The following is a 13,999-nucleotide window of genomic DNA, read 5'->3' on the forward strand; positions in this document are numbered from 1 at the left end:
ATGAAAGCATGTTCTTATTTGGAAGTCATAGCAGATAATCATCAACACAACCAGACTTTCCTTTTTTAAAAAGACAACAACAAAATAAAAATATAAAATGGGACTGGGGAGGGGGGTGCAGCTGAAACTCTCACTAAACTCCATGGGGAAGCTGAAATGTGAAGTCTGTGCTAATGTAGCAAATGTTATTGTGACGAAGTGTGAGGGTTTTTTTTTTCCTTCTTCTTTCTCTCCTTTTTTTTTTTAAATGCCAGAGAGCCATGTCTCATATTATTATCATAGAAAGTTAGTCTTCAGAAAGATTTTTAAAGTGCTGAACTCCCAAACCTATGCCCGAATCATATCTTTGTCATTGGAATTATGAGCTAACATTTTAAATGCTTATATGTCTCAGATACCACATACACATTTACATAAATTCTTTCATGTTATCCTAATAATCCTGAAAAATAGGTATGATTATCACCATTGTGCAGACGAAAAAATGATGATCAGGAAGGTTAAGTACATTATTCAGGCTCTCTTGCAAACAGAGATCTTAGACTCATGGCCAGATCTACGTGGCTCTAAAGCATATACCCCTTCTTCCATATTACTCCTCACTTTTATGCCCATACGTACAAAATGTTTAAAACAATAGTATTTTTATTCTCTTTTAAAGTGTTAATAAAAAAGAACATATATAAAGGCATCTTGTCTGGGTTATTTAATATACAAAATTAGTAACCCACCCAATCAACAATTGTTCTTTGTATGATGTACTTTTAGCTTTTAGAAAATGATATCCCAACACACCTACTCTTCTGCATCCTTCTTTCTCCACTTATATGCATTTCTACAGCATGAGAAACATATTTATACCATGGTGGATGTTTTCTTCTATCTGACTTGTCTTTCAGCTATGCATTACTACCTCATTGGTCAGTGTTATGTTGGGCATCCAATGGACTGTTTTGTCTTTAAATTTATGAAAAATAGTGTGATAACTGAAAAAATAGAGTATGCGTAAAGACTATCATAGAGGAATTTCAAACCAAATTTGCTTAAGGAAAAGGTGGAAATAATTCCATGAAGGTGTTGGCTGAGAGAAAGAGACTAGAAAGCAACCAAAAGCATTTGTTTGAGGTCTTGAGGGATTGCAATCTTGGAGACACAAAGTTGACCAAAAATAGTTTTTTTTTTTTTTTTTAAGATTTTATTTATTCATGAGAGAGAGGCAGAGACACAGGCAGAGCGAGAAGCAATGCTCCCTGTGGGGGGACTAATGCAGGACTCAATCCCAGAACCCTGGGATCACGACCTGGGCCAAAGGCAGACGCTCAACCACTAAACCACCCAGGTGCCTCAGAGGTGACCAAAATGGAAACTGTGCTCCAAATTATAAGCAGAGAGTGCAGGTTTCCAGAGGCAAAACCCAGAAGATTACATAACTTGTTGTGAAGGAATTATGACTGGTGCTGAGAGAGTTAAACTAAGACACAGTGGCTCTTTAGTTGGTAGATAATACATGTTATCTGTTTCAGCCCAAAGCAGGAGGATGTGTCCCAGGAGGTGGTGGAGGTGCACTGTTTAGTTGCAACTGACAAAAGTCAAAAGTCCATGGTGTTTCAAATATTGAAACAGGAGACAGTGGACAGGCCTTGCTTCCTCAATATCCTCCCCTTCCTGTTTGGAGTGATTCTCTTAGAAATGCTTACTTAATTTTGGAATGTTCTTTCACAAAGGAACTACATATAAAATGGAGAATACTCCAGATTGGATGAAGTGCTTGTGTTGGGAGAAAATGACAGTGATTTCTAACCTTTGAACTTCAGACCACCTAAGGTGGGTGATAATCATGCAGGGTGCTAGATAATAAAACACAAACTTGGAGAACGCTGAGCTCATTGAATTGGAATTTCTGAAAACAGGACGAGAAACTTTGTGTCCTTAGCAAACGTCAGATGATTCCTAGGGACACTAAAGTTTGAGAAACAGCAGCATAGAGAGTGAAAAAGAAAGTCTTTTTCATAATTGTGCCAAATCTGTGCATAGCTATAAGCAGTATAGTATAGTGGTTGAGGACATGAGCTATCTGTTCCATGGACCTGATTTTGAGCCCTAGCTGCAGATGTGATTTGACTCTGGCACGTTATTTCACATCTCTAATTTTCAGTTTCTTATCTGTGGGGTTAGAAAAATAATCCTTATCAAAATAAGATGTATGAAATATTTACCACTGAACCTGGTTTTCAGTCAACCCTTGACAAATGGTAATTTTGTGTTAGCCATAAGGTAGAGTACTATCTCCTTTTTAAACACCTCCCTCGGGATCCCTGGGTGGCGCAGCAGTTTAGCGCCTGCTTTTGGCCCAGGGCGCGATCCAGGGTCTTCAGGATGGAGTCCCACATCGGCCCCCCGGTGCATGGAGCCTGCTTCTTCCTCTGCCTGTGTCTCTGCCTCTCTCTCTCTCTCCCTCTCTCTCTGTGACTATCATAAGTAAATAAAAATTTTAAAAAAATTAAAAAAACAAAAACAAAAAAAACCACCTCCCTCATCACCCGAGTACAGAAGGGATGCATTCATTTGGAACCTCAGAACTTTCTTTATAGGCAAAACTAAAGTTCAAAAGATCACAGTTTTATAGTACACAAGAACTGAGAAAAATTTCTTTAAATAGGTAAAAAGAGAAGTCATGTAATCTAACTGAACACCTTGCAATTTACTAGTAGCAGTGAATACAAGTTTTAGAAATCACCCACTTAAAAAAATAAAGCAGATTAATTAGTATCAAAATCTGCTCTGATTAAGCAGAATTCTTCAGAATTACTTTTTAAAATTTTACAGGAAAAAAAAAAACAAACAAACCCAAAGCATTGTCTCATCATGATGTCCTCAAGTGGATTTTACCCAGGAGTTTTGCAGACTGTGCTGCTTTTAAATCTTTGAGCCAGCCTTTATCAGCTTGAAATTTAATGTCCTTTGCACTGCCTTCTAGCCTGTTTTGCTTTTGCAAGTCTAAGCAAAGTGATTGTGCAACTGGCTCACCTTTCCCCCAATTATCTCAGCACTTTAAAGCACAGTTTCTGAGCCAGGACTTCTGTCCATATTGTGAGAGGATGCAGCACAAACAGTTCTCTCTCTGGACCATCCTCTGGGTACATCCACATAGTCTATAGGAATGAGGAGTAATAATTCTGGCTATGTTATTTTGTTTAATTAGGTTGAACTAAATCAGGGTATCAGGAGGTCGTAGATTTAAAAAGTGTACCATAGGGAAGGAGGAGAGGGATGAATAGATGGAGCACAGGATTTTTAGGGCAATATCGTACAGAAAATACTCTGTATGATATTATGATAACAAATACATATCATATACATTTGTCCAAACCCTTAGACTATAAGACACCAAGGGTGAACCCTAATGTAAACTATGGACTTGAGATGATTATGCTGTGTCAATGTGAGTTCAACTGTAACAAATGTATTGTTTTGGTGGAGGATGTAGATAATGGGGGAGACCCTGAATAAGTGCGGGGCAGGGGGCAGATGTGGCACCTCTGTACCTTCCTCTCGATTTTGCTGTGAATCTCAAACTACTCTAAAAAAATTAAGTTCTAAAAAAAAGTGTACTGTACAAATATAAATCCGTGCTTTCTCAAAGTTATAAGTGGTTAAACTCAAGGTGGCAAGGTATTACATGACCTCTTTATAGAAAATTTCCAGATAGGCACACAAGAACTTGTTTTGTTTTGCTTTTAAACCAAACTAGGATTATATTATTTTATAATCTCTTAAAAGAATTTCCAGTCCACGGTATAATGCAGATATTGTTACACATCGATACTTCTATCTCTGTGAGGACATCTGAAATGTCTAAAGAGTATTTCACTGCGTGCATGTACAAGAGTTTACTTAACTAGTCCTATATTGTGGAACATTTACTGTTCCCCAATTTCTACTAAATTAAATATTGCTGCCCTACTGGATGTGTCCCTTTGCTGCTAGCTCCTTGCCTTCTTCCTCACCCCAGGACCCTACTCTGTGTGAAGTAATGATCTGCTCTCAAGCCTTTTGATTGTGGCTGGTTTGGGCCAAAGCATAGCCCTGGCAGGAGATGGCTCTGTCCCTACAACATTGCCCTAAGCTCCTTGTGTTTCTTGCTCAGAGGTCACTACATGTCCCAAGGTGCCCTGAGCGGCAGAGTTTTCCTTCCTCAGTGACATTCCCCTCTTCCCATTTCTGCAGACTGAGGGCTGGTCACACTTTGTCTCTGCTAGTGGTTCATGCACCACACCTTGGATTTCTCTTACTCTTCTAAACAAACCCTTCTCGAACCATCTTAATCTGAATTATGTAAACTGTTTTCTACTGGACCCGGGCTTGTACATTATTATGTAAATTTCTGAGATCAAACCATATATCCATCTATAATTGTTTCTACAGAATCGATTCATAGATAGAGATCTTATGCCAAAAGTATATACACTTTTTAAAAGTTTTTATTTAAATTTTAGTTAATTAAAATATTGATTTCAGTTGTTTCTACGGAATTGATTCATAGATACAGAGTTTATGCAAAGTACATACACTTTTTTAAAGGTTTTATTTAAATTCCAGCTAGTTAACATATTGGCTTCAGGAGTAGAATTTAGGGATTCATCACTTACATATAACACCCAGTTATATCACCATAAAGTACGTGCACTTTTAAGGCTTATGATAAGTATACTTAAAAACCAATACCATATGAGTACTCTTTTTTTCTAAATCCTTGTCAACCCTGGATATTTCCATTATAAAAAATATTTCTAATTTTTATTGGTAAAAATAATGCCTCGTTGCTGATTAATTTTTTTTAGTATCATTCAGACTGACTCTCCCCCACCCTCATCAGACACATATTTAGTGTTTATTTTTATTTCTTCTTTTTTGACTTTCCCGTCTACATCTTCTACTGTTTTATGAAACTGGGCTGTTCGTCCTTTTCTTATCGATTTGCAGGAGCTCTTTATACAGTAACAGGATTAATTTTTCTCCTGTTATGTATGTTGTAAATAGTGTTTTGCTTTTCCCGTTTACTTTTTATTCTATTTTTTAATATAGAATTTCAAATGGTAAAGTAACAACTTTTAACTCATAGCCACAACATTTAGAATTGATAGGCACCTATTCTTTTTTATAACACTGCTTTCACATAATGCCATATACTCTTACTGAAAGTTTTATGCTTATGCTTTGTGCTAGAGGCATAGGTCTAAAGTAGTATCTCATGCTTCTTTATACTCCTCACAGTGCCAATAATAATAATAATAATAGTAATAAACAACCCATTGTAGGAGATTAATAAACAGCTTCTTGTAGTAAAAAAGGCATGAGAGAAGTATGATTTTAACATAATACGCCATTGCTTTGAACTTGTGAAAGCAGACATAATAGTGTGTGCTCTGATGTTGCTCTGCTTTAAGGAAAGACTGAGTTCATGGATATTAAGGTGTGTAGATTAAATAGCAAGCAAAGCAAAAGACAAAGATGAGGTATTCTGATCAGTTATTTCTTTTTTATGAAGAGTAAGTAGGGTACTTGAATTCTTAAATCACAAAGTTTTATCCAGGTTTTACATAGAGACTATAACTGGTCATTGCTACAATCTCCTGCATGGATTACCATAATGACTCCCTAAATGGTGTTCTCTTTTTTACCCACGTCTCTCCCAATTTATCCTCCACAGAGTAGTCAGAACCATTCTTTAGAAAGCAAACATTTGATTGTGACTTCTGGTGCTCACAACTTTCCAATCCCTTTCCATTTTACGTAGAACAAATCCTAAGTTCCTACCATGGCCCACAGGACCAGTGATGTGAGCCCTGGTGGCCTCTCTGACCTCATTTCCTATCCCTCTTCCCCTTGTTCACTCTACTACACCATCACTGGCTTCCTTGCTCCACCCTAAATATGCCAGGAGGCTTTCTATTTGCTGTTCCCTCTGCCCACAATGCTCTTTCCTCAGGGATTTGCATGGTTTACGCTCTGGGCATCTGCGGAAGCGCCAGGATCATGGTGAACACCTGTGGTGTCATTGGTACACCCTGAACCTCCTGGGCAGGATAGCAGTAGTAACGTGGGTGCCCTGATCTCTGGGTACTATACTGGAAAGCCATGTTCTGTCACTCCTTATGAAGTGTGCATAAGGCAGCCTTACACAAAAAATCTGCTTGGGCTCCAGGTGGTCAATTTAGGTGCTGTTTGTAGCAGGTGCTGTGTCTAGCAGTTGCCGGGAGAGCCAGATGTCTAATATTTGGAGAGCTGTGGGAAGTTGCAGCCTCTTCTTTTGAGACAGGAGCAGGAAGAAGAAACTAGAACTACTAGTTTTATGGAAAGTTGGAGTCTGGCGAGCCACGGCCACCAGCATGAAGTTGGGCCAACCCCAGCCAGCTCACTGCTAACTAACCATGGATAATTCTCACTGGAGAATTCTGGCTCATGTCTCAGTTCAAATGCCGCTTGCTCAAACAGGCCTTCTGGGAACACCCTCTGTGACCCATTACACCCTCAGGACCTTCCTCTATTTTTCCTCATGGCATTATGCTCACTTGAACAGTCATTACTCAGATGCTTGTCATGTGTCTCCCATCGTTAGAAATTTAGGTATACTGCTGTATTCTCAAGGCTTGACACCAAGTACTCAATGTTATGGAAAGGATGTCGATGGAATTCCATATATGCATTAATTTCTAAAACTGTTAAAATTAGCACTTTTTAAAAGTTCAAGAAAGGAAAAAAATAATGTATTAAGAAGAAGGGGTTTGGGGTATCAAAAATGACAGAAGATGCGCTCCAAGGTAATCATGTGGGAAAATACCAGAACTTTATACTTCTAAGCTATAAATATCAACACACATTATTACAAATATTTGCTACCCTTTCCCATAAAAGTTTGCAGCCAGCTTCCCCTGTACTTAACAATACTCTACCAACAGCAATGTACTATGGAATGAATTGCTTTGGGTCATTGATTCTTGGCATTGGAAGGAACTATAGAGGCCAACTTTATTCACTGGAAGCATCTCTACTCACAGGCATTTCTTGAAATGGACTCAAGTCCTCTTTTATTTAACAACTCAATCTTCAGATTCTAGAAATGTTCCCCTATGCCACATTTCACACCCCAGATCTTCCATCATACTACACCTTTAGCACCCACACTTTTAGTGTGCCAGGGTCCCTCCTAAAATGTGGCGTGCAGAAGAAAGTACAGTACTGCATAGGTGGCATACACAGTTAGTTCTGAATACATTGGGCCTCCCACATCCCTCTCTGTGGATACTTTCAGCTCATGCTGAGCACAAACAGAAATGTAAAGAGGAAAACACTCCATTTTATCCTCTACTCTCTACTACTACCACACCAAATGTGTGTGGGTTTCCCCATACCAAGCAATTCTTCAACACCAGCTGGGTATCCCTATAATTCAGTTCAATTCTGAAGCCACCTACCTAGAGCACAGACCCTACAGGTTAAGGGCTCAGTCCCACAAGACTGTCCCCTCCCCTTCAGACATCAATCCCAATTCCAGGTTATTATAACCTGTATTTCTGATAGACCCAGTATAAATCAGAATTCTCACAACCCCCTTCTCAGGTTTGATTAATTTGCTAGAGCAGCTCATAGAACTCAGGAAAACAGTTTACTTACCAGATTACTAATCTATTATAAAAAAAATATGTTAGGAGTGGCCAAATAGAAAGGATGCATAGGACTAGGTAGGTGGGAAAGGGCGTGGAACATCTGTGCCCTCTCCAGGCACACCACCCTCCCAGCACATAGACATGTGCAGCAACCCGGAAATTCTCTGAACCCCATACTTTTGAGATTTTTAGGGAGGCTTCATCATATAGTTATGCTCAATCATAAACTCAATCTCCAGCCCCTCTTCCCTTTCCAGAGGATGGAGGGTAGGGTTGAAAGTTCAAAGGTTTTTTTTGTTTTGTTTTGTTTTAAGTTCAAAGTTTTTAATCATGGCTTGGTCCTTCTGGTGACCAGCCTCCATCCTGAAGCAGCCCAGAGCCCATTGAGAATATACTCATGGGAACAGAGACATCTCATCACCCAGGAAATCCCAAGGGATTTAGGAGCTTTGTATCAGGAACCAGGGTCAAAGACCAAATATTAGGTCAAGAGATGTACCTGGTGCTCTTACCTGTTAGGAAACTGCAAGGGTTTTAGGGATTCTGTGCCAGGAATTGGGAGCAGAAACCAACAGATATATTTTCTATTATTTCACAAATAAAACACAAACATTTATTCCATATAAGCATTTACATGTACTCTTATCTAAAGACGGACTTTGCATCCATCTCCGTTGGATTCATTTTGTCAGTTTTAGCTCAAACCGTCCCTGCCAAGGCATTCCAGCATCCTTCTACCTACATGTTTACTGAAGTGATCTGTCTTCCTTCAGTTATGGATTAAAAAATGCTGACTGGGGCACCTGGGTGGCTCAGTGGTTGAGCATCTGCCTTCGACTCAGATCATGATCCCAGGGTCCTGGGATTGAGTCCCACATTGGGCTCCATGGAGGGAGCCTACTCTTCCCTCTGTGTCCCTGCCTCTCTCTGTGTGTGTCTCTCATGAATAAATAAATAAAATCTTTAAAAATATTGTTGACTAAAAACAGGGTCACATAGATCCTCTCAACCTCCCCACCTCCAATATGCCATCAATTGTTCAATCACCACCATGTTAGCATCATCTGGTTTTAGTCAACATGAACCAACTCCTAGTGACCATCACTTTTGTGTTTTGTTTTCACAACTAATATATTTAATTCTTTGGCCTACAGTTTTGCCAGGGATTGCCTACAGGCCTCAGGTTTTGTGGTTTTATTACACACTTTTATCTCCTTATAGAAAAATGGGAATACTTATCTCCTGTCCATTGGCCTTGTCTTCCTCTCCATGAGCTATCACACAGTACCCCTCAGGGTTCCATGGTAACATCTAATGCTACTTTAGCAACATAGGCTTTAGACTTGGATTTAAGGCAACCAAGTATTGTCTTTCTATATCTTTATTTTTCTTGGTATCCATTGTGCTCTAGGACATTTATTAGGCTTTCAATGTGTATAAGACTTTGTACTCAGTGGTGAGGGTACAGCGGTGCACACAGGATTTACAGCTAAATGGAGGAGACAGAAATGCACAGGAAATGGTCATAGAGTGTAACAGTCCCTTAATGGTGTTACAGGAGCCCACAGGGTAAAGTCCTAACCTCCAGAACTTCAGAGCTATTTGGAAATAGGGTGATTGTAGATGTAATTAGTTAAACTGAAGTCATACTAGAATAGGATGGGCCCCTAATCCAATTGACTGGTGTTCTTATAGAAAGGGGAAATTTGTACACAGACATATATAGACATATATACAGGGAAACTGCCATGTGAATCTTATGGGTTATGCACCATGAGCCACAGAACTACCAGAAGCAGGGAGATAGACCTAGAAGCTCTCCTTCCTGGGCAGCTTCAGACTCAGACAGAGCACAGTTGTACCAACACCTTGATTTCAGACTTCTAGCCTCCAGAACTGTGAGACAATACATTTCTGTATTGTCTAGGGTACTCAGTTTGTGGAACTTTGATACGGCAGCCCTAGAAAATTAATATACTGATTTATACCTTGAAGATCACATTCAGGTCTGACATACCATTCCATCCTCTCCACATATCCTACAGTAAATCTGAACTAAATGTACTTACACAGGAAGATTTCTGTTTTCCATCCATTATTAGTTTGTGATTTTTCTTTTTAGAGACTTCTTCCCCTTTTTGGCGTTCAACTTGTTTCTTACATAGATATTTTACTAATGGACTCAACAGATTCCACCCCAAGAAAAAGCCCTCTTGAGACCCAGGCTGAAAACTATAGATGTAGTCCAACTACAATGCTTCAGAGGCAGATTATGGGACATGTATGACTTGATAATGGTGATCCTTCTGAGAATCACTTATTTTTGAACAATATAGCAATATTTTAGCAAAGCATGTTAGTAGTCCTATGTCATTCCAGCAACAGTAATATCAAACCCATAGAAAACAGAAATAAAACAACCTACCTTGACTTTTTAAAACATTTTTTTCACAGTTGTCAGAGAAGTAACAACTGTGTCTTTTATTTCAGTTTATGTACTTAATCTAATGTATTCTTGTATTTCCTGGACTCTGAAGTTAAAAGAATAAAGAGAAAAAATAAAAGGCACCTTTTTATAAGACAAAGGAATTTTTCCCTATATAAAAGGACAAGGACATGCCCCTAGCATCCCCTTTAGGAACATGTTAGACAATGATTCCCCTGGAAAAAAGAAGGGATTTGGAATGAAAGGGGCTAAACAAAGAACCCCAGAGGGAATGGAATTAGTAGAGTAGTAATACCGTCTTCTGGGTGGGAGGAGAACTGAGCAGGGCATCCAAACTGATCCTAGTACTTTCCTTGCCAACCATGAGCATTTGGTAGGAGATCTTATAATTATGATTATTATAAGATTATATCACAGTATCTTAGTTTTCTCATCTACAAAACAGAGGCAAACTGCCTCTCAGACACAGAATATAAAAGGGATTGCAAGCATTGCATAGAATGGGATTTGATTTTTTTATTAAATGTCTTGTATCCCTGGAAAGATATGGTTTAGTCATAATAGCAGAACCGCTGATTGAACATGTTGAATATACTACTAGGCACTGGAAAGGTGTTTTGCCTTCTTTTTCTCATCTGGTTTTCACAACAACCCTCCTAGGTCCATGTGTTTTAGCCTTACTTGAGAGATAGGAGAATCTGAGCCCAGAGATATTAACTTTCTTAATGTCAAAAGGCCAGGAAGGCACAGAGGCAGGATTCAAATTCACATCTCTCAGCTCTGTAGGGATCCCAGATGCAGGACCCCTGTGCCAGAACAGACATTACTACTTGATTACAGCACTCACTTTGGAATTTCTCTGGGCGGACAGTACTGATGGTGGGAAGTTTAACCAATTTGCCCTCCTAAGGCCTGTGCTCCCTAATCCTGATGACCTCATCTTCAGAGATTCTAATTCAGTAGGTCTTGGGTTGGACCCCAAATCTTTATTCTTAAGGATTTTCCAGTTGTTTCTGATGACAGGTTTTATAACCACTACTTTCTGCACCTATGTTCTGTGAGGCCAGGTCTTTTCTGTTTGTCTATTTGTTTGGTCTGTGGGTTTCTGAAATAAAAGCAAAGGCTCTTAGGAGGGGAAGGCAACTATTGACTGCTGCTGTTTGTGGAATGACTACTAGATGAAAAATGGGTTGGGATCCCCGGGGGGCTCAGCGGTTTAGCGCCTGCCTTCAGCCCAGGGAGTGATCCTAGAGTCCCGGGATCGAGTTCCATGTCAGGCTTCCTGCATGGAGCCTGCTTCTCCTTCTGCCTGTCTCTCTCTCTGTGTGTGTGGGTGTCTCTCATGAATAAATAAAATATTTTAAAAAAAGAAAAAATAAATAAAAGTGGGTCTCGGGACACCTGGGTGGCTCAGTGATTAAGCATCTGCCTTTGGCTCAGGTCATGATCCTGGGGTCCTGGGATCGAATCCCTCATTGGGCTCCTTGCAGGGAACCTACTTCTACCTCTGCCTATGTCTCTATGTCTCTGCCTTTCTCTGTCTGTGTCTCTCATGAATACATAAATAAAATCTTTGAAGAAAAAAAAAGAAAGGTGGGTCTAGTGCCTCTTTTTTCTTTTCTGAACACTGGAAAGAAGACCTAGTCATACCCTTCCGTGCCAAGTATCTGGTGAATTTTAGAGATACTTGAGTGTCCTCCCTCAAATGTGACTGTGATGAGCTTGAAGAAAGAAAGACCTCTTAGCTATTCTCTGAGAAGTCTTTGTTTGGAGGAGTATAGACTATAAACAAGAGTAAGTAAAAATCTTATAATTTATGATTTATTATTAATCCCACTCCTCTAATTCATAACAAATTGACTAACACTATTCCTCCTCCCTCCCCAAAATCACTACATGTAGATTACAAACGTGATGAGAAGCAGCAGCAATACCCCATTAATAGTTATAAATGTCTCAATGCTTATATTCCTCATCTATTTAGAAAATCTGCCTAAGTAATTAAAGAGTAAGAGGAATTAAAAAGATGAAAAATATCAGGAAAACAGTGCGCATGGAAGTTATCAACACTATTTTACTTCTACTATTACTTCTTAATGACTATTTTCCATGGACAACAGTTTAAAAATGTTAATTTCTAGATTAAAAAAAAAGCCCCAGACTTCATTATCTTCCTAGCAAAGCAGATATTTTTCAAACAGTAAACTTACATCTTTGGCTTCTCCGAGAGGCACCGGAAGTGTTTGCTTCCAATGATTTTCACCACTGTCTCAGACATTGCTTCTGATCCATGGGGAGTCTTCCCAACAGAAGACATGCTTTTTCTCAAAGTCCTTTAAAATACTTGGGTTGGAAAATAAGTAACTCGCTTTTCTTCTTGATTTCCCATTAGTCAATTTAGCATCCTCGTCTATATTAACAAAAACAATAGCAGGACCAAATGCTATTTGGTCTTACCTCACTTGACATTCTTAATAAAGACATGAGTAAGATATTTTTATTTTTTTAGTAAGATATTTTTAATTACTATCATCATTCTTGTTTTAACGTTGAGAGAACAGGCAATATGTAGTTATGTAACTTACTCAGTAGCATAGAATCAGTATTTAGCAGAACTGGGAATCCCACTCAAGAGGTTTGCAAAACAGGTCTACTGAGCCATTTGGAAACTCTACTTTCCTGATACCAGATTGGATTCTTTGGAGGTCAGAGAGGAAACCAGGGCTTTAGTGGGGTATATGAAGATCTTATATTCAGCTCTCATGCTCAGTTTCCCTTTTTACACAACCGGGATAATTCCAGTTCTACTCCCTGGGATTTAGGGAATCCAGTAAGATAATGCATCTGAAAGAGTGCTGTACATAGGAAAGAGGGAATTTTGTTGTTTTTGCTGATGGGTGTTTCTGTAATAATCCAGCGAATCTGAAATTGAGATCCTGTACTAGATAAATACTGGGTGTTTACACAGGTTTGATGCCAAGGGCAACTTAGAAGTTCTAGAAACCTGGCCCCAGGCTGATCACTTTCCTTCAGAGCCTCTCACAGATTGAAAGCTCTTCAGAGATCATTCTAATCCAAATGCTGGCTTTACAGATTGGTACACCGAGGCCCAGAGAGGGTGTATCATTTGACCAAGCTCACAGAGCGAGTGGAACCAGCCCCTTTTCTAGTATTCTGGTCTGAAGTAGACCAGCTCTTCCCAGTACCCCGGCTTCACTTAGTGTGTGGTCCGCACTAAAGAAAGACCTGCTAGGAGAGGATAGCCCTACCCAGCGGGACCTGCAACCTCTTGGAAGCAGTCTGGAAACTTCAAGGGCCACAGTTTGTGATGGTGGGGTCCCTTCTCTTCCCAGCAGGTGCGTGTCTGTACTGAGCCCTTTCTTGGGATAGAACAGAAGGGTTGGCCTTACCGCCGAGCCAGCGTTTCCCACCCGGGCAGCTCAGGAGTACTCGGTCAGTGCTCTCCCCTGGATCGAGCCCCGCGGCGGCCTGCGGGGAGCAGGGCGGGCGACTGGAGCCCAGGAGTCGGGCCAATCACAGGGCCCGGCTCGTGGGCGGGGCTGCTCCCCCGGGTTGCTAAGGACGCAGAGGCTGTTGCTGGGCGGGGGACCAAGTTTCCATCCCTGCTGGGTTGGCTGGGGGCCTCCTCCGCGGGCGCCGGGAGAAGAGCGGCAGTATGCTCAAATCTGTGTTTTGGAGCTTCTCCAAGATCTCTGAGCTTTTTAAATTTTTTTTAAAAAATTTTTAATTTTTTTTTATTTTTTTATTTATTTTTATTTTATTTTATTTTATTTTTTATTTTTTAGCTCATCTCTCTCACCTGTGTTGCCACGCATGTCCTGCTCTTTCCCTTAAGCTTCATTTCCCTTGGTGAGATTGGCACGTG

At 40.0% G+C, this 13,999-nt stretch overlaps 1 protein-coding gene across 1 annotated transcript in view; it reads right to left on the bottom strand.

Annotated features, from left to right (window-relative positions):
- The window catches only part of CUNH1orf87 (chromosome unknown C1orf87 homolog), a 77,836-nt gene extending 65,404 nt beyond the window's left edge, over positions 1–12,432 (bottom strand). The window contains 1 exon segment of the mRNA XM_055306298.1: positions 12,324–12,432. Within this exon segment, the coding sequence (XP_055162273.1) occupies positions 12,324–12,430 (107 nt within the window). The 5' untranslated portion in view covers positions 12,431–12,432.
- Positions 12,433–13,999: the final 1,567 nt, after the last annotated feature.

Source organism: Nyctereutes procyonoides, unplaced genomic scaffold (genome assembly GCF_905146905.1).
Source record: "Nyctereutes procyonoides isolate TBG_1078 unplaced genomic scaffold, NYPRO_anot_genome, whole genome shotgun sequence".
NCBI lineage: Eukaryota > Metazoa > Chordata > Mammalia > Carnivora > Canidae > Nyctereutes > Nyctereutes procyonoides.